The 18182-nt window shown below is 44.0% G+C and overlaps 3 protein-coding genes and 1 non-coding gene across 11 annotated transcripts; 3 read left to right on the top strand and 1 right to left on the bottom strand.

Annotated features, from left to right (window-relative positions):
- The first annotated feature begins 1056 nt into the window (after positions 1-1056).
- Positions 1057-6142, top strand: LOC109776901 (uncharacterized). Of its 8 annotated transcripts, XR_012204094.1 has the most exons (10): positions 1377-1651; positions 1724-2047; positions 2700-2786; positions 2878-3009; positions 3267-3423; positions 4101-4281; positions 4495-4640; positions 4947-5061; positions 5458-5512; positions 5646-6142. It is a non-coding gene; the product is annotated as an uncharacterized protein (transcript). The 8 variants fall into 8 exon arrangements; XR_012204093.1 differs by lacking the exon at positions 2700-2786 and having other exon boundaries at positions 1057-1651; XR_012204091.1 differs by lacking the exon at positions 2700-2786 and having other exon boundaries at positions 1057-1651; positions 4524-4640; positions 5646-5944.
- A 3803-nt stretch (positions 6143-9945) lies between these two features.
- LOC141042632 (uncharacterized) lies at positions 9946-12584 on the top strand. The gene is made up of 5 exons (XM_073511482.1): positions 9946-10242; positions 10356-11373; positions 11640-11850; positions 12058-12472; positions 12570-12584. Exons 1-5 carry the CDS (start codon positions 9946-9948, stop codon positions 12582-12584), a joined length of 1956 nt encoding a protein of 651 aa, XP_073367583.1.
- On the top strand, positions 11812-13559 carry LOC109776898 (uncharacterized). Its single transcript, XM_073495876.1, has 3 exons — positions 11812-11850; positions 11963-12915; positions 13026-13559. The coding sequence occupies exons 2-3, from the start codon at positions 12615-12617 to the stop codon at positions 13322-13324; spliced, it is 600 nt and encodes a 199-aa protein (XP_073351977.1). The 5' UTR covers positions 11812-11850; positions 11963-12614; the 3' UTR covers positions 13325-13559.
- A 1006-nt stretch (positions 13560-14565) lies between these two features.
- LOC109776899 (uncharacterized) lies at positions 14566-15966 on the bottom strand. The gene is made up of 3 exons (XM_020335563.4): positions 15606-15966; positions 15364-15501; positions 14566-14880 (listed from the first exon to the last, which is right to left on the bottom strand). The coding sequence occupies exons 1-3, from the start codon at positions 15939-15941 to the stop codon at positions 14851-14853; spliced, it is 504 nt and encodes a 167-aa protein (XP_020191152.4). The 5' UTR covers positions 15942-15966; the 3' UTR covers positions 14566-14850.
- Positions 15967-18182: the final 2216 nt, after the last annotated feature.

The following is an 18182-nucleotide window of genomic DNA, read 5'->3' as shown; positions in this document are numbered from 1 at the left end:
GGTTTACTGGATGTATTTTATAGCATTTATGAGGTTTTGAAATATCTTCATTTTCACAATTGAAAAAAGATGCTATGAAATGATCGTGATGCACACTACAACTCATTACTAATTACTAAACTAGTGATGTTACATCTTTGTTGGAATTCATTTCTTTGAGGAAAAAGAATCAAACTTTTAGCCAGTGCGATTCAGCTGTGTGGTGGTTGACACCGCATTCACACACACACAAAAAAAAACATGCTCGCTCTAAGATCTTTATTCTTCAATTCATAATACTACCGATATTGTGAACTTTGTGCCTTCTACTCTTAAGACTCAAGAACATAGGGAAATTGTGCATCGAAGTACATGAACATGTCAGAGCTACTATTTTTTTTATTGATGGATCAAAGTGCACAAAAAAACCTACTCCTATTATTGTTTTGAACTCCCTGTGCCATACAAGGTGACAATTTTGGCAGCTATCCTATTGAAAGCGAGGATGGAATCAGAGAAAGCAATTGCAAAAGCTATTCTTTTTTTTTCCGCAAAAGCTGCAAGGATCATTTAAAGTGTGCCACATCGAGGGCTTGGCCTACAGGAACTGCATACCCCTTATAATACGATTTGATCCGATTATCAGTTGCCCGCAATACTGCTTTAGCCTTTAACCTAGTCATCTTAGTTTGAGCCGTGCCATTGTTGATCCGATTTTGTGCTTATTAGAACTTCATACTGACTCAACATAGTTATTTTACTTTATAAGCAGAAGAGATTTCACAATAAGTTTTATATAGTTTACTAGAACAACAACACTTTCTCTAACTTTGTTTTAGCGACGCAGCCAGACGCACTGTAGTTCATTCATTAAGAAGGAGAAGTAAGAGAGTTACAGAGCTAGGGAGGGAAAAATTTACCTTGTAAAGGATGAGCTGGTACGTAGGAAGAACCAAGGCCTCCACGTCGCCTTGAATCGATCGTGCCACCGTGCGTGAATTATGTGCCCCGCCGAGGGCATTTTAGTCATTTCACCATTGGGTATAAATACCAGCAGCTCCCGTGCAAACCCTAGCCGCCCCACCCGTCCCGCTCGCCCCTTGCCAGCCGCTCACCCCGCCGCCCCGCTCGTCCCGCTCGCCGTGGCCGATGACCCGCACTCGCGCCACCTCCCCAACCCTTCCTGCCCCCTCGCGCCGCCACCCTACTGGCCTCGCCTCTTCCCCCCTTTCTCCTCCAGCGTCTCCTCCCCATCTGCTCCGCTCCACCTCTCCACGGACGCGCCCAAGTCCGAGCGCGCCAAGTTCGCCGGCCCCCGCGCGCGCCTGCACCGGCTCCGCTTCGTCCAGCCCGCGCCGCGCCGCGTCGCCTCCTCCTGCGCCCCGCGGGCTCCGCCGCCCCCGACCGCGCCCCTGCGAATGCCCCTGCAGCGGCTGCGCGCCCACGGGCCGCCCGCAGCGCCCCCCGCTCGGTCGCCGGCTCCCTCCGGCCGGCTCCGCTTCTGCCCATGCCCCGGCCGGCTCCGCCTCTGCCTTTCAGCAACAGGGGAGGGGTGAGTCAACGGCGGCGTGCACAGAGGGTGGAGAGAATTGCAAGAGCCTAGGTGCCCATCACCATGGTTTTCTCGTCGTTCGCGTGCCACCATCGCGGTCGTTATTGGAGCTTTGAAAAGGTCTGCCCTCTTCTCTTACTTCGTGCTGTTGCTCCTCCCATCTCAGCTAAGCTGCAGCCTCACACACTTCAGGTTCATGGGTCAGGCGACGTACATGGGCGTGTCTGCTAAGCAGGCCACTGGGTGGGTGACGAAGTGATGCAGTCAGAGGCCACCGGCGACCTCCGAGCCCCCCCTTCTCCGCCTCGTCACTGTCGCCACCTAGCTTGACCTCGAGCCGAAGAGCGACTCGGCAGGACGCCGGGGGACAGGGGCAGCAGCCAGCCGCGCCTCGCCCCGTGCTCTGCAGGTGCCCGTCGTCCTCGACCCGGCCTCGGCAGGAGGAGCTCAAGCCGAAGCCGAGGAGCGCGGCCTTGATCCAGACTCGGCAGAAGGACTATAGCAGCAGACATGCCCGTTAGCTTCTCTCTCTAATCCCCTTGAAACTACATTCCCGATCTGGAGCGGGAGGCCAGAGATGCCTCGTATGTGTCTCCGTAATTTTCTTCTCAGTTTGACAAGGAATATGCCTATGGTAGTCTTCTGATTTTGGGTGTAGATTCTGATTTTGTTGGCAAAACAATGGCAGATTTCTCCATTAGCTTATATGATTTGGGGCTGATTTTCCTCTTGTGATTCCTGTTCATGGCCTTGCTGTGGGAGATTGCAAAAAGTGATGTGAATTAAGTGTGAAAAAATAGCAGGAGCAATGCCTGGGCTGTAGATTTCTCCATTAGTTTAGTCATGGCTAATATGAACTTCTCTAGTTATGGATTGTTCAGTAAAATGAAACCTCATGGTGTAGCAGGAGCAATGCCTGGGCTGTAGATTTCTCCATTAGTTTAGTCATGGCTAATATGAACTTCTCTACTTATGGATTGTTCAGTAAAATGAAACCTCATGGTGTGGCATGTCACCTCCCTTGCACATATACTTGTACCCAATTTAGACCATCAGTAGAACTGTCTATATTGTACAGGTCAACTAATACACAGCACCCCGGCGGCCGGTGCATACAGATAACTGCACGCACACACAACGCCACCTGACTCCTATTTCTTCAATGCAGCACCGTGACATGGCCATACTCTGTATGGACAAGGTGGCAGATTACAAACTCTCTGCAGTAGTGGATTTAATAAACAAGATGTCTTAGGTTTGAAAGCAACATGCAGATAAGGAGATAACTTTGGATATGTTATTATCTTTTACCTTATACGTATATAATTTCTTAATGTACGATGCAGCTGACCTCACGGGTTGACTGACGGCGACACGAAAGCCGGAGGGAGCCAACCATCTCTGCGGCCCACGCTCCTCTTGCCAACGACGACCGTGCCGTGAACCAGCTCTGCCGCTCGAGCTCCTCCTGGGTCCAGGTGCATAGGAGAGCTGCTTATCTCGATGTGTTTGTAATGTATTCAGAAAATTACTTTGCTTTCTTTTTGCTCCCTGGAGAATGCATCCTCAATTAGTATGATAGCAGTCAAGCAAAAATGGCTTACTGTTGATACAGATATAACTTCGATTACTCCTATTGCTGTTTTATTTTTTCTGGACTTTATATAGAATTTATCCTTTTCAATTGATGCGCTCTGAATGAAATATTATATCTGAGGGAACATCAAACTTGCAGGTCATGCTATGTTTTAGTGCTCATGGAGTTCCTCTGGCATACGTTGATTCTGGTGATCCGTATAAAACATAGATGGAAGACTATGGATCTTATCATGGATGAGCTCGAAGATACACGAATCTCAAATCCATGTATACATCAATCACACTCATACCCGGTATGTCACATAAGCAACTTCGGTTGTTCTTCGCTTGTGAATTCACCATCCAAATATTTTGTTTTATTGGAGAGCACAAAAATATTTGGAGAATCAAAGGTGAATGTAAATAAAATACTCCCTGTATGTTTGCATGCACATGATCAGTACCTCCATTTTCCTTTGTAGTAATACTAAGATACAAACATTATTTGTGTTCAGTTTTTGGCCTTTTCATACCTATGTCGTCAAGACTCTGTTCTGGTGTAGAATATTCAGTTTAGTTTGGCCTGCATTTGTCCCAGACGGCGAGTGATTACAGGCAGTGTGTAGTTATTAATTAGTCAATATTCTGTTCTGATGTAGAATATTCAGTTTAGTTGGTCTGCATTTGTCCCAGAGAGCGAGTGTTCATAGGTCCAGTGCTTATGTAAGTTATTATTTAGTCAAGATTCCGTTTTGATGCATAATATCTAATAACTTGCCTCTTAAGTTGTCTCTACAAACTAAAATTTGACCTTTAAAACTGATCTAGCCATAGTTTTTTGCAGCAAGAATTGCATGACTTATTTTATCTCCTTTTCGAGCTGGAACACTTGGCTATCGTGATTTTTCTTTGTAGACTTTCCTTGACTGTACAAAATGTATGTTGTGGAGAAATTATAAACTGCGTTACAAATTGTTGTAATGTTGTGTAGAAACTGAACAGGGACAAGCACATGCAATTATATGTTGTGGTAGATTTCGAAAGAGACCCAGGGCCCAGAGTAGTTTTGCAAAAATGGAGGATACCAGACTGACCCATGGAGCATGAGATCCTCTTTGTCAGGGGCCACCTTACTTGTATGGCTTCAGGCTGAGGAGACCCTTCTAATTAAGGTGGTTACTACTTACTTGCTGATTTGAACCTAGAAGAGAATGTCATTTCGTGTTTGTCAGTAGGATCTCATGTTTAATCTACAGATCTATTTAGTCAGTGTATTTGCAGACCAGTTGCGAGTTTTTACCTGGGAAAATGAACATTTTTCTACCTCAAATTTGCATATCAGTATCCTTGTCTGATTTAAGATTGCTTTTCTTATTATGAAGAAGATTTATGCTGCTGCTATTGCGTTCTTCAGTTTCTGGTCATTGGTTCATCTGCAAATGTGTGGACCCCCCTCCCTTTTGCTCGATTGCTCCACCTTGCTCCTTTGGCTGATTAACAGCTATTTCCGCAGCCCATGACGCTGGTTGAGGTTAGTCTTTCAGCATCTGTTTTCTTCATTACATGTCTTTTAAATTGCAGGATAGGCCCTTACAAATAAGTTAATTAACTACATGTCTGCATTAATATATTTTCCTGACGGGTTTCCCTACTATGGCTCATGGTCATAGATGTAGTTTGCCTTTGCTGCTGTTGTTTCTCTCAATATTTCTATCCCACTATACTGTATGTGTTCTGAATATACCTGTATATGAAAGATGATTATCTCCATTATTATTGTTCGTACTACCATTTTTATCCAAGATTCAAAACACCTAACGCGTGCCCTTTTTTAAAGTATCTTTAATGCAGCCTATTGGTTCTTAACTTACTACCAACTACTAGCGGAGATAGCTTTCTGAAATAAGCATGCTAAGCATGAACGTTGTTCTACTTATGGGAAGAACCCTCAGGTGATGATAGGTCATGGTTCTTTGCCATTTCCTTTACAAAATCAGTTGAATCTTGTGATTCTAAGTTAGTATCAAGTCCTATATACCTTTCTGTTTGTATAAATTCACAACTCTCATGGAAACTCTTGAATTGCGAGTATTAATATCAGGTTGCTGGGTATGTTTGCTGATAGTATGCTGCCATGCATCCACTGAGCAATTTTCTTGTGATGACACATTTCTAATCGTTCTCTTTGGGATACTGAAATATGGTTTGCCTTGGGAAATAGCTGATATAGGATCCATGCTACTTCATTTGAATTGTTTTTATGTTTGCACCCTTATTTTGATTTTAGTTACGATGTTCTCTTTCTTTTGGTTGCTCACATGTGTTTTTTGTCGCCATTCTCCATCTAGAGATCCAGGCAGCGTCTAGATTGCTGTTATCATCCTCCATCAACAAAACCATGGGGTATTTTCGGCTCTCTTCTATGTCTCTGTTCCAGTGATAAACTGTCGTTTGATTCTTTTTGTGTGTGGCATGTCTGCTTATTTTGGCCCCTGTTAATTGATGCTAACTATGCTGGCCATTTGTGTGTGCCTAGGTCCTTGTGGGAGCTGCATACAAACCGTGTGGATGTATTTGGTTGGTAGCTGCAACAGCCTGCCAATCGGATAAGAGAAGCCAAGGGGCCATCGGTGATGGTGTAGCTTCAGCATCCTGTCAATCGAAGGAGAGGCCAAGGAGTCATCGGCAAGAAGCAACCTTATCCTGGACCTTGAAGTGGAGTAATGGTTAACAATGTTTTATGGATCATATGTTTTCTTTTGTTCACACTTGAGAGCTACAAGCATTAAGATGTTATGATAAATTATGTACCAAAGTTTGCTTTGTCTGTGGTCATATCTATATGTGTTAATTTATTTTCCTATAGTCGTATCGATATTATTATCCCTATGAGTTGTCCCCTTTGTTCTATAGTAATGTAATCAGAGCGAGAAATGTAAATGTGATTGAATTATGGTGTGGCTCTTACAAAAATATGTAAATGGGATCAGAATTGTGTATATATTATTGATTTAATAGTTTGAAACTAAGCCATGTTGAGTGTGGAGTTTTATTTTATCTATGTTTGCACCAATGCAAATCATGAATTGTTTACTTTGATGTTGACACATGTCAAATATATACGTAGTCAGGAAAAGGCGTTAATCTTTTTATCCCTGTAGCAGATAATTCTCCTGTTACTTGGACAAACAAGTGCAAGGGGAAGTGCAGGTGGAAGGGATCATTGTTTGACACATCACAGGACAACAACATGCACGCCAGTGACCAATGAAACAAGGGACATATGAATAAGATGAAAACCTTTCAGCCTTCTGTTCACACGAAAATACATTTTTGTTGATTTTGTGTCATCATCTATTTGAAAACAATCTTCCATGATTAAGATTTTTTTTCTCTTTTTTTACCATTGGAAAAGATTCAGTGTTGCTGCAGACCTGCAATAGCATACACCTCTTCGCAAACAACTTTAAGTCAACATCAAATGCTCCTAAATTAAGCAAAATAATTGGTTTTAGTTCCTGGTTTAAATTGGTCTTCGTGCCATTTGGCTATGTTTATAGCTACCCTTTTTTTGAATGCAAGTTTACACCTACTCGGACTTCTAATTGCAGGCTCAACTATTTGGACCTCTTGATGATCTATTTTGTTGCATCCTTATGTTAAGCAAATTTTTGCATTTATTTCATGGTTTGAATTAAAATTAAAAATTATGCCTTCATGTTACTCAAATAACATAAAAATTATGCATGCTTAAGTATATATTTTGAAAGATAAGCCATTTTTATTTTTTTATAAAAGGGTTAGCCATGTTATCCTAGGTGTTTTTAAAACATAAAATTACTAACAAATGCAAATATTTTCAACCCATACATGATTTCAAATGGGTCTCTGCGCCATTTGGCGAACCGGGTCATCTAGTGCCATTAATAAATACTCCTATATGATTTCTCTCTCATTCCCCCATCTGTTGCCTTTCCTATATCACTTTTTTTTTTCAAAAAGGGGTTTTACCCCAGCCTCTGCATCAGAAAGATGCATACGGCTCATATTATTAATAAAAAAACTTCCCAATATCACTTATTGCAGCCAAACATCTGTCTGGCTTATCACGTACAGTACAAATCAGAGTGTTAATCATTCCATGCTTTAAGTTAGTTTGACACAAGATGGAATCAATATCTAAGCTATACCGAGAGAGGCATGTCGTTGAGTATCTGTCTTGGAATCAATCAATATATCTATTCTAGGAATCAAAATCTGCCTCCCTCGTTCGTGCAGGGCCTTACAAAGTCTGCTCTGCTTTCTTGCAGCACAGGCAGGCAGACAGAACAGAGGCACCTTCTACTCATCATCCATCCTAGAGACAATGGCCAAGCTTGCTGCCGTCGTACTCATCCTACAGCTGGTCGTGGCCGCCGTCGCCGCCGGGCCACACGCCGCGCCCCCCGAGGCCCCAGCGGCAATCCTCGGGGAGCTCCAGGCGGAGCTCAAATCAATGGCTAAGGAGCAGGAGGTACCTCTCGCCCTCCCTCCCTCCCTCCCTCCCTCCTCTAACTCTTTACGCCGTGTCCTCTAAGTTAGTACACAGTTGGGTCAACTATTTTGGAACGGAGGGAGTAGCTCTTTACCTCAGGAATCAGGTATCGGCAACTGGACGCTGTTCGCGTTGGTGGTACTGGGCGCACTCATCAAGGCGGGTATGGTACTGAAGGAGTTCTTCACGCCGGCGCCGTCGCAGCCGCCCGCGCAAATCGTCATGGTGCCCGGCGCCATCGCAGTCGCAGACCCCGCTCAGCATGCCTGATGGGAGCTCGTGTTGTCGCAGATGCCCAACCCAGATGATCAATAAATAAAGGGTTGGATTTTTTTATATATATATATATCAATAAAGGAAGAATATAAATTGTCCCCTCTCAAAACTTACTGTACTGTACTTTCTTGTGTGCTGGGTCTGTCTTCTCATACCTTTTGTCTGAACCAAACCTCTTGTCTGCATCAGAATCAACTTACCGTTTATTCTGTTAACAAAAGGAACAGAACTGATACCCTCCATGTAACACTGATTCGGACTTGTAGATGTGTACAACTCTCTGCTTTCGCTTAACTGTTTTCAGGTGAGTTGCATAGATCTAGAATTATATATACAACAAAAAAAGGATGGGTGGGAGGGGGGAGTTAACGATGCCAGGCCATGGGTTAGCTCAGTCACAAACCTCTGGTACTGTCATACGGACTATTATTACAACCTTTTTTTGGGTGATTCTAGACTGTTTTGTTTTGAAAAGAAAACAGAACCAGACTGTTGTTAGCCAACTTACAGTCAATATTCTCTGGGGTCTCTCTGAATGAAACCTCTTGTCTGCATCAGACTCTCATACAGTTTACTCTTACTGCTAATGAAAGGAACCTGATACCCTGCTACGAACTCTGTTTACATCCTCTTCCAACATAGTTAGTACAAGCGAAGCGAAATCCGCAATCGAGCTTCAGTCAAACCTTGATTAAGTTTCTTCTGCTTCAGATAGGCACTGGGAAGAAAGAAATTTGGTTCAAGACCTGCAGGTCAGGTCTTTGCAACACACAGTTATGCTCTCCAGTGCTGGATCGAACTTGACTAGAGTGAATTGCAAAAAACAACGACATTGAAGGCTAGGGTTGCAGAAATCACAAGTCTCTAGTTTTGTGCCCAAAAACACTAATTCCCAGGCTAATTTTTTGCAGAAACCACAAGTCGCTCAGTTCGCTCGTTTTAAGTGGGATTATGACAGGTGGGGCCCGCTTTTGTCGACGTGGCATAACTGTTCATCCGTTTCACTCGTTAGACGCCGTGAGACGCCGTGCGCGGGCCGACTCGAGCCGGAACCCTTTTGACCGGTCCCTCCCTGCTAGCTCTTCTCCATCTCTCCATCTCTTTCCCTCCCCCACACCCTCTCCTCTCAGACATGGCGACGGCGAGTGGCGGCGGCGACTGCGGTGGGCCTGCCGGTGGCGGAGACGACAGGCCACCGGAGGCGGATCTCTGCGGTAGCTCAAACCCGGCGCCCCTTCGGACAGCAGCCCCAACACCAGCCCCCAGCACTCGCCGGAGTTCGCGGCGGCTAGATCTTGGGCCAGGGCCGTGAAGGCGGATCCGACGGAAAGCCACCGGTGGGGCTCTTCATTCGGCGGCGTCTAGTAAGTTAACCTCATTTGTACAGATTCTAGGGTTAGGGTTAGGATTCGGCGGCTGGATCTTGGGATGTATGTATGTGTGGTTATTTTGATTTGCAGTGTTAAACCCTAGCTTGTGTACTGAAACACTCAATTTGATTTTGGGGGAGGGGGCAGGGGAATAGCCCACTGTCATAGACTCATATAGTTGATATGTAGCAATGTGAACTGTTAATTAGAGCAGTGCCAATACAGAACACATTAGAGTAGCTTATATTGTTAATATGCAGTGTTAATTAGAGTACATTAGAGTATCTACATCTGTAGTTATGCATTGTTAATTAGAGCAGTGCCAATAAAGGGAAAATTAGAGTACCTTATTTTGTAGTTATGCATTGTTAATTAGAGCAGTGCGAATAAAGGGCAAATTAGAGTAGCTTCTTTTGTAGCTATACATTGTTAATTAGAGCAGTGGCAATGAGAGGAAAGTATAGTAGCTTCTTTTGTAGTTATGCATTGTTAATTAGAGCAGTGCCAATAAGAGCAAAGTATAGTATATTTTGTTAATATGCAGTGTTAATTATAGCATATTACTGTGAACTTTTTTATAGTAATTATGCAATGTTAATTAGAATTGTTGTTTTATTTTGTTGTCTAGTTTGGACGATGCTGTTTGGGAAGTTAGAATGCACTTCCATGAAAGAGACAACTTGGAGAGATCCCTCTGCATTTCAGACATCACATATCACAATTTGGTAGCATTAATAGAGACAGAGGGATATGGGCTGAATGATTACATTTACTTTGTGAGGGAGCCTGGCGTGGGTATTGAAGGATTGGTAGAAATTTCTGATGATGACAAGGTGGATGAAATGCTTGACCATATTGCTAATAAGGATCAGACTGTAGTGAATTTGACAGTGATTAGGGCCACTGATCCAAGACCTGCAGATTTGAATGCAGGATATTTGTATGAGGAGCAGGTTCCTTTGAGTCAATTAGGAGAAAAACATGTCTATGAAGTCAATCCTTCTGGAGTTCTATTCAGATCAAACAGAGGCAGTCAGAGCCACTTCAGTTCTTTTCCACATAGCAGAGCACAAACTTAGATATTGCTATGGAGCAAGATGAGCAGGAGACACTAATGGAGCTAAAGAGGAGAACCAAGATTGAGAACTTTAGGAAACATAAGGAGGCATCTGAGCATGTTCAAATGGTTAAGCAAAAACTACCAGTTCTTCTAACTAAAGATGACTCTGATCTGGATGCAGATGAGGACTTTGTTAAAAGGCTTAATGATTTGAGGAGGCAGAGAGAGGACCCACTCCTTCATTTTGAAGGAGACACTGATGTGGATGAAGTGTATGGGGAAGATGAGGAAGAGGAGCAAGTGGAGGAGGATGAGAAGATGGAGCATGAGGAGGAGGAGCAGGTGGAGCAACAACAGGAGCCACCAAAGAAGAAGGAAAAAAGAAAAGGGCCAACCAAGAGGTCACATTCAAGCTTGGAGCAAAGATTTGAGGATGTGTGGGTACCATCATCAGATGAGGAGATAGATGTAGGTGATTTGAAGCAGGAATATGATGATGGAGCTGAGAATGCACCTTTTATTCTGCCCAATGGAAGGAAGAGCAGAGCATATAAAGCACAACCAAGGAAGTGGTACAGTGAAGAAAGAGAGAACCTAGAGGAGCAGTTATGTAGAAAGCTTTGTTTCCTTAATGTGTACCAATTTAGGAGAGCACTTCAGACATTTCACATAAGTCAGAATAGGAACTATGACTTCCACAGAAACTGCAATGACAGCATCATAGTTGTGTGCACTAATGTAAAATGTCCTTTCTACATTGCAGCTTCTGTTGTTGCAAATGAAACTACTTTTTGCATCAGAAAGGCTAATTTTCTGCACACATGCCCATCAGTAGCAGAGAATACAAAGGTCACAGGAAAATGGGTGGCACACCAGTGTGAGGATATGCTGAGAATTGATATTGGCACACCAATCACCACAATAATGCAGAATTTGAAGAAGAAATATGGAGTAGAGATCTCAACCCATATGGCCTATAGGGCTAGGAAACAAGCATTGAAGGTTGTCCAAGGAGACCAGAGAGGTCAATACACTAGGATTAGAGATTATTTGCAGGCTGTTTTGGACACAAACCCAGGAAGTAGATGTGTTGTGACCACTAAGCATTTGCCACAGCACCCAAGCAAGAACCCAAGGTTCCATGGCCTGTTCTAATGTCTTAATGCTTGCAAAGAAGGGTTTTTAAATGGATGTAAGCCATCCATAGGTACATTGTGTTGTAACTTGTGTAGTGTTTTTGTTATTTGGCCACATTAAATACACTATCTTCTCACATTTGTCACTTTGCAGGGGTAGATGGTTGTTTTATCAAGCTGTCAACAGGTCAGCAGATCCTTGCTGCAACAGGAAGGGATGGAAACAACAACATATACCCTATAGCATTTGGAGTTGTTGACAAAGAGGACACAGACAGCTGGACCTGGTTCTTAACACAACTGAAAGATGCACTTGGTGGAGAAAGAAGTTTGGGTATTATACTATCATTTCTGATAGGCAGAAGGTAAACTTCTCTTCTCATATTTCTATTGTACTATTAATTTTTCATATGCACATTGCTTTGTGAACAATTCAAATGGACCAATATTTAGCTCTAGTTCTTATTGTGTCAACAGGGCCTTTTAAATGCAGTAAACCATGTTTTTCCCAATTGTCCACAAAGATTCTGCCTTAGACACATTTATCAGAATTTCCAAACTGCTGGTTTTAGAGGTGATGAGTTAAAGAAACACATGGATGCAGCTAGCTACTCTTATACTAAGAATGAACACCTAGCTGCAATGAATGATTTGAAAAGAGAGTGTAAGGCAGCTTGGGCATGGCTTAATAAAGTACCAGTTCATACATGGGCTAGACATGCAATGGATTTTACATGCAAGACTGACCTAGTTGTGAACAACATCAGTGAGGTGTTTAACAAAATGATCCTAGATGTTAGAGGGAAGCCAATAAAGACCATGCTGGAAGGAATTAGGACTAAATTGATGGTCAAATTTAACACCAATAGAACTAAGACAGAGACAGCAAATTGGGAGATTTGCCCAACATATGCAGAGATGTTAGAGGAAGCAAAGTACAACTCAAGGTGGTGCCAATATTTGATGGCTGGTCCTAACATTTACCAAGTTAGTAGTGGAGATAACACCTACTCAGTGAACTTGCTGCACAGAACATGTGGATGTAGGAAATGGGATATGACTGCTATGCCTTGCAATCATGCAGTCTCTGCAATTGTGAAAGCTAAGTTGCAACCTGAAGACTTTGTTGATGATTTCTTCAAGAAGGCAATGTACAAAAAAAGCATATGGCCATATCATATTTCCTGTCCCTGGTCCAAATCTGTGGCCAAGGACAAGAACTCAGGACATAGAGCCTCCAGTTTTCAGAGACAAAGTTGGGAAGCAACAAACAAAGAGGAGGAAAAACCAATTTGAGAAGCCAGCACCAAGAGATACATCTAGGATGGCATCCATTACTTGTAGCAACTGCAAACTTGTAGGGGCACAGATACACTGTGTGCTCCAAGCCCTTGAAACCAGCTCTTGCTATGAGACAAAACCAGCATCAGGTTAGCTTCATCTACAGCTCATGATATTCATAGCATCTTTGTTTCTGTTTTTGTAGTTATGTCTCAATTGATATTCATAGTTCATGATTGTTTCTATTTTTTAAATGCAGCCAAACAGGTCACATGCTTCTGCTTCATCTACAGCTGCTGCACCAACAAGGAAGAGGCCATCTCCATGTACAGCAGATGTTGGGACCGCTCCTCCCAGGAAGAAAGCTGCACCTGCTGCAACTACACCTACTGCTCCTCCAAGGAGGAGAGCTGCACCTGCTGCTACTGCACCTACTGCTCCTCCCAGGAGGTCTCCCAGGAAGAATGCTACCCCAGCACCTACTGCTCCTCCAAGGAGGTCTCCCAGGAAGAAAACTACCCCAGCTGGTACATCTTCTACATCTGCTGCAGGCCATAGGGGAACATTTCATGCTCCAAGACAGACTGGAAGGAAGAGGACAGTTTCCTACAAGATGAAAGAGTACCTATATGCTTCTGGTAACTAGATGTTGCCTTTGTTGGCTGTTGAACTAGATGCCTTTGTTGGCAGGTTTAAACCAGATGTTGAACTAGATGCCTTTTGATGGTTGTTGAACCAGTTGATGCCTTTTGTTGCCTTTTGATGGTTGTTGAACTTGAATGCATGATGTTGATGCTTGTTGAACTTGATGCTTGTTGAACTTGAATCACCTAAATGAGTCTAGGGTGCCTCGACGTCGAAAAACCCACCTAAATGAGTCTAGGGTGCCTCGACGTTGAAAAAAACACCTAAATGAGTCTAGGGTGCCTCGACGTCGAAACAACCACCTAAATGAGTCTAGGGTGCCACGACGTCGAAAAAACCACCTAAATGATTCTAGGGTGCCTCGACGTAGAAAAAACCACCTAAATGAGTCTAGGGTGCCTCGACGTCGAAAAAACCACCTAAATGAGTCTAGGGTGCCTCGACGTCGAAAAATCCACCTAAATGAGTCTAGGGTGCCTCGACGTCGAAAAAAACCACCCAAATGAGTCTAGGGTGCCTCGACGTCGAAAAAACCACCTAAATGAGTCTTGGGTGCCCAGACGTCGAAAAACAACCTAAATGAGTCTAGGGTGCCTAGACGTCGAAAAACCACCTAAATGAGTCTAGGGTGCCTCGACGTCGAAAAACCACCTAAATGAGTCTAGGGTGCCCCGACGTCGAAAAAACCCACCCAAGTGAGTATAGGGCTATTTCAGATATACAAATCAACATCAAAATTCATCACATTCAGCATATTGGGAGATCCATACATAAGCAATACATAACTAATTAGTAGCATAATTGGGGGATCCATACATGACCATTACATAACTAATATGTAGCATAACTGGGAGATCCATACATGAACATTACATAACTAATAAGTAGCATAATTTGGAGATCCATACATGACTAATAAGTAGCATAATTGGGAGATCCATACATGACCATTACATAACTAATAAGGAGATCCATACATGACCATGAACTCCATGACCATTACTGCCCAGTGTGGCTCATTCATCTAAGATTGCCTTGATCCCATTCAGCTTGGCCTTGGTCTGCTCCACAACCTTCTCAAGCTCATCAATATGGGCCTGCAACTTAGTCTTCTCTTTAGCAAGCTTCAACTTCATGTTCCTAATAACACTGGCTTGAGATACTGTCAGGTTCTTAACCATGTCATACTTCTCCTGGAGCTTGCTCTCATCAGGCTTCCTTTCCATCTGGGCCCTCCTCTCATTCTCATCCAAAAGGGCTTGAACATCTCCAACCAACTTGTCATAACTGGCCTGCAGCTTGATCTTCTCTTGTGTCAGTTTGTGAACAGCAAATGAGTTCATCAGGTTGTCCTCAGTCCTGTTTCTCTTGGACTGCTCATACATATCCCACAACTTGGACAGTGCATTCTCCATTGTAGCTGGCCAAGATGGATCAACTCATTCAACTAGTCCACAGTTTTTACCATCCTGTTAAATTACAGTGTTAAACAGCAAGATATGAGCTACATGCCAAGATGAGTTCTTTACTAATAACAAGTAGGCACTCCAACCAGTACCAACAATTAGGCAATCTGAATAATGAGTGCTTACTAACTAAAAGCAACTAGGCCAGCAGTACTTAATAACAATTTTTAATGAGTGCTTCCAAACCCATGCACATGCTTGACATATAAACAAACCTCACTTGTCCACGCTGTCACATGCTGACATATTAACAAATGACCTCACTTATCCACACTGTCATATGCTCACATATAAACAAATGAACATGCCACAACACTCTGCACATATCCTCACATAAATACAATGACTTCACTGAGCCAATAAGCATTGGGCACATATTTAAACAACCTAACTAACAAGACAGATCTGCTAACTACCAAAATCAGTACTAAACAATGACCAATATGGATGCCCACAGCAGCTAATTAGCAGAAATTTGACACATACCTTCACAGCACAAGCAAGGAACCTCCTGCCAGTATGGATGCCCTCGAAAGCAACAAGTCTTTCTGCTCGCTTCCGGTGTTCATGGCACAAAACATAATCATTGCCCTCGAATTCGGAGTCATCCGTGGTAGCAGGGATCTGCACGTGCAAAGGAAAGCAAGAGATTTGGGAAGGAAACTTCAGATCTAGCTCAAGAGGAAAATCCCCAAATCCAAACCCTAACCCTATTTCTACCAACTCACCTTCACGATGCCGTCGTCTGAACCTGAGGTGGCGTACTGGTAATACCTGCCGTGCTCACCTTCACTGCTGTCATCATCCTCACTCCAGGAAACCATGGCGACGCGGTAGCGGCGGCGGCGGTCGGAGATGTGGACGGGTCGACGGCGGCGAACGAGTGGGAGCAGAGAGCGCGAGCGAATGAGGGTTGGGGTGGGTGGGCCTGTAACGATTCGAGGGAGGGACCGGTCAAAAGGGTTCCGGCTCGAGTCGGCCCGCGCACGGCGTCTCACGGCGTCTAACGAGTGAAACGGATGAACAGTTATGCCACGTCGACAAAAGCGGGCCCCACCTGTCATAATCCCACTTAAAACGAGCGAACCGAGCGACTTGTGGTTTCTGCAAAAAATTAGTCTGGGAATTAGTGTTTTGGGGCACAAAACTAGAGACTTGTGATTTCTGCAACCCTAGCCTTCAATGTCGATGTTTTTTGCAATTCACTCAACTTGACTACTAGCTTATTATTTTTATCTGCAAATATATATGTGTGTGATGCTGCTGCTGCTGCTGCATCTCATGGCTGAACTCTCTCTAGCTGCTGTTGTGGCCATAGGATGGATCAGACTGCGGCACAAATGGCGTGTGAACTGTGCAGACAAACGTTTCCAAAAGATCGAAACTACTTCCTGTTTGGCGACATAAAACGTCGTATAAAAGTTTACAGATGTACTACTTAACAAACGAAATCCATTTAACTGTACACTGATAAGTATATTATGCATGCTGCATCTCATGGTTGAATTCTCTCTAGCTGCTGTTTTGCATATATGTGTACACTTCGTTTCCAAAAGATCCAACTGTGCAGGTCTGAAGTTTTCTTCAGAGACATGTTGATAAGATTAACGTTGGCTGTATGAAACAATGTCAGATCAGGCGCACGCAGACGCCGTGGAAGATATGTTGATAAGATTAACCTCGCCCTGTATTTTATTTTATTTTTGCGAAAATAACCTCGCCCTGTATGTAAACTGTACACTGATAACTATATTATGCATGCTGCTGCTGTTGCATGATTATTATTATCCAGGTGTATGTATTGCTTCTCTTAAAATGATTTGTTCTGCACGTTTTTTAGATCGCGCCCTAAAATTATTAGTGCATTGCCCCCTCGAGGATTTCTTTTCCATTTCAAAAAAAATAAAAAATCTTGTGTGATTTTGCCACACTGCACACTAGTAAAAAGAAAAGCCGACACTGGCAACCGGCCTGCACATCTGGCAGTAAGTACGCGCATGGAGGTTTGAAGAGTTAATTTGTTAGAGGAAAAAGCTTGAACCAGGAGAACGGCTCGATATGTACAGCAGCTTTGAGGAAAGCTCTATGACCCGTTCAGTGATCTCTACGTCCATAACGAGAGCAGTGATTCAATGTGGACATTTTGTGCCAGATGGGGATCACGTCAACTTCCTCGAGCCTCCTAGTCCGATGAAAGAAATTGCATTTGATATTTCCTCAGCTGTTTCAACTACAGTTGATGTCACATCCCTAGTCTGGTATGCACTTAGGCTAGCTAGATATGCTTGCATCATCTCTAAATTTATTTGAAATTTGAAATGGGGAAGAACAAACCCTAGCACCAAATGAACTCAACTAGGGTCAAATTCAAATGTTTTCAATGAACCCAAAATGCCTTCATCAACGTTTGATAATTTTAGCAAGGCTTTGAGTCCAAACCAAAAATAGTGAACATTTTGTGGAATATTTTGGATTGGATTAAATCATAAAGTATTTGAATTTGGGCATTTAAATGCTATAACTATTCTAAATGCTCAAATTATTCTGAAATGATTTGGGGGCTGTTGGAAATAATTCAAAAGGTGCCCACACATATTTTCAGGAATTTTGGAAGTGATTTAGTATTTTAACTAAATCAAAAACAGACAAAAGAAATAGAAAACATAAATAAAAACAGAAAGCAGAGAGAGAGAGATAAAGCAAACCTGACAGCCCAGCTGTGGCCCAGCACTGTTGGCCCAACCCACCTCCTTCCGTTGTCTTCTTCCAGCTGCTGCCAGGCGGACGCCGGGCGTGTGGTCGCCGCGCGCGTCCACGCGCGAGGCCACCTCCTGCTTCTGCCGACGTAGGAGAGGCTCCAGGAGCCGCCACGCGCCACCCCGGTCCCTCTCGCCGTCGCTCGTCCTCGTCCCCTCCTCTAGCCCCCTCTCCCGAACGTGCCCGAGCACCTCCGTCGCCGCCGTCCGCTGCCACCGCGGCCACCAGCCCTCCCTAGTCCACCCAGCGTGTTCAAGAGAACCGCCTCGGCTCCGTCTTCCTCCTCGACGCTCCACGCAATCGGGGACGCACCACAGCGCCTGCATCGCCCTCTTCTTCGAGCTCGGCCGACCGAGATCGCCGCCGTCGTTCCGTCGTCACCAAGCCTTCCCCGAGCCCGCTTCGACGCCCCCTGCACTCTCCGTGAGCTCCTTCCCCAAAGCCCCCCTCTTCTGCGCTTCGTTTTCATGCCATAGCCGTCGTTCCGCCGGAGACCGACCCGCGCCGCCGCCAAACTTCTCACCGCCGTGGCCACAGCCACCGCAGCT

The sequence above is a fragment of the Aegilops tauschii genome, chromosome 3 (assembly GCF_002575655.3).
Source record: "Aegilops tauschii subsp. strangulata cultivar AL8/78 chromosome 3, Aet v6.0, whole genome shotgun sequence".
Lineage (NCBI taxonomy): Eukaryota > Viridiplantae > Streptophyta > Magnoliopsida > Poales > Poaceae > Aegilops > Aegilops tauschii.
The sequence above is the reverse complement of the archived record's forward strand: the minus strand, read 5'-3'. Positions and strand labels throughout refer to the sequence as shown.

Bases quoted from the DNA above. Each gene is read 5' to 3' on its own strand.
- LOC141042632 (XM_073511482.1), top strand. From the start codon at position 9,946: ATGCACTTCCATGAAAGAGACAACTTGGAGAGATCCCTCTGCATTTCA. The intron at 10,243-10,355 runs GTTCCTTTGAGT...TCCACATAGCAG, and splicing joins GATATTTGTATGAGGAGCAG to AGCACAAACTTAGATATTGC. The intron at 11,374-11,639 runs GTCAATACACTA...GTCACTTTGCAG, and splicing joins TGTCCAAGGAGACCAGAGAG to GGGTAGATGGTTGTTTTATC.
- LOC109776899 (XM_020335563.4), bottom strand. From the start codon at position 15,941: ATGACAGGTGGGGCCCGCTTTTGTCGACGTGGCATAACTGTTCATCCG. The intron at 15,502-15,605 runs GTGAGTTGGTAG...TTGCACGTGCAG, and splicing joins CAGACGACGGCATCGTGAAG to ATCCCTGCTACCACGGATGA. The intron at 14,881-15,363 runs GTATGTGTCAAA...GTAATTTAACAG, and splicing joins TCCTTGCTTGTGCTGTGAAG to GATGGTAAAAACTGTGGACT.
- LOC109776898 (XM_073495876.1), top strand. From the start codon at position 12,615: ATGATTTCTTCAAGAAGGCAATGTACAAAAAAAGCATATGGCCATATC. The intron at 12,916-13,025 runs GTTAGCTTCATC...TTTTAAATGCAG, and splicing joins TGAGACAAAACCAGCATCAG to CCAAACAGGTCACATGCTTC.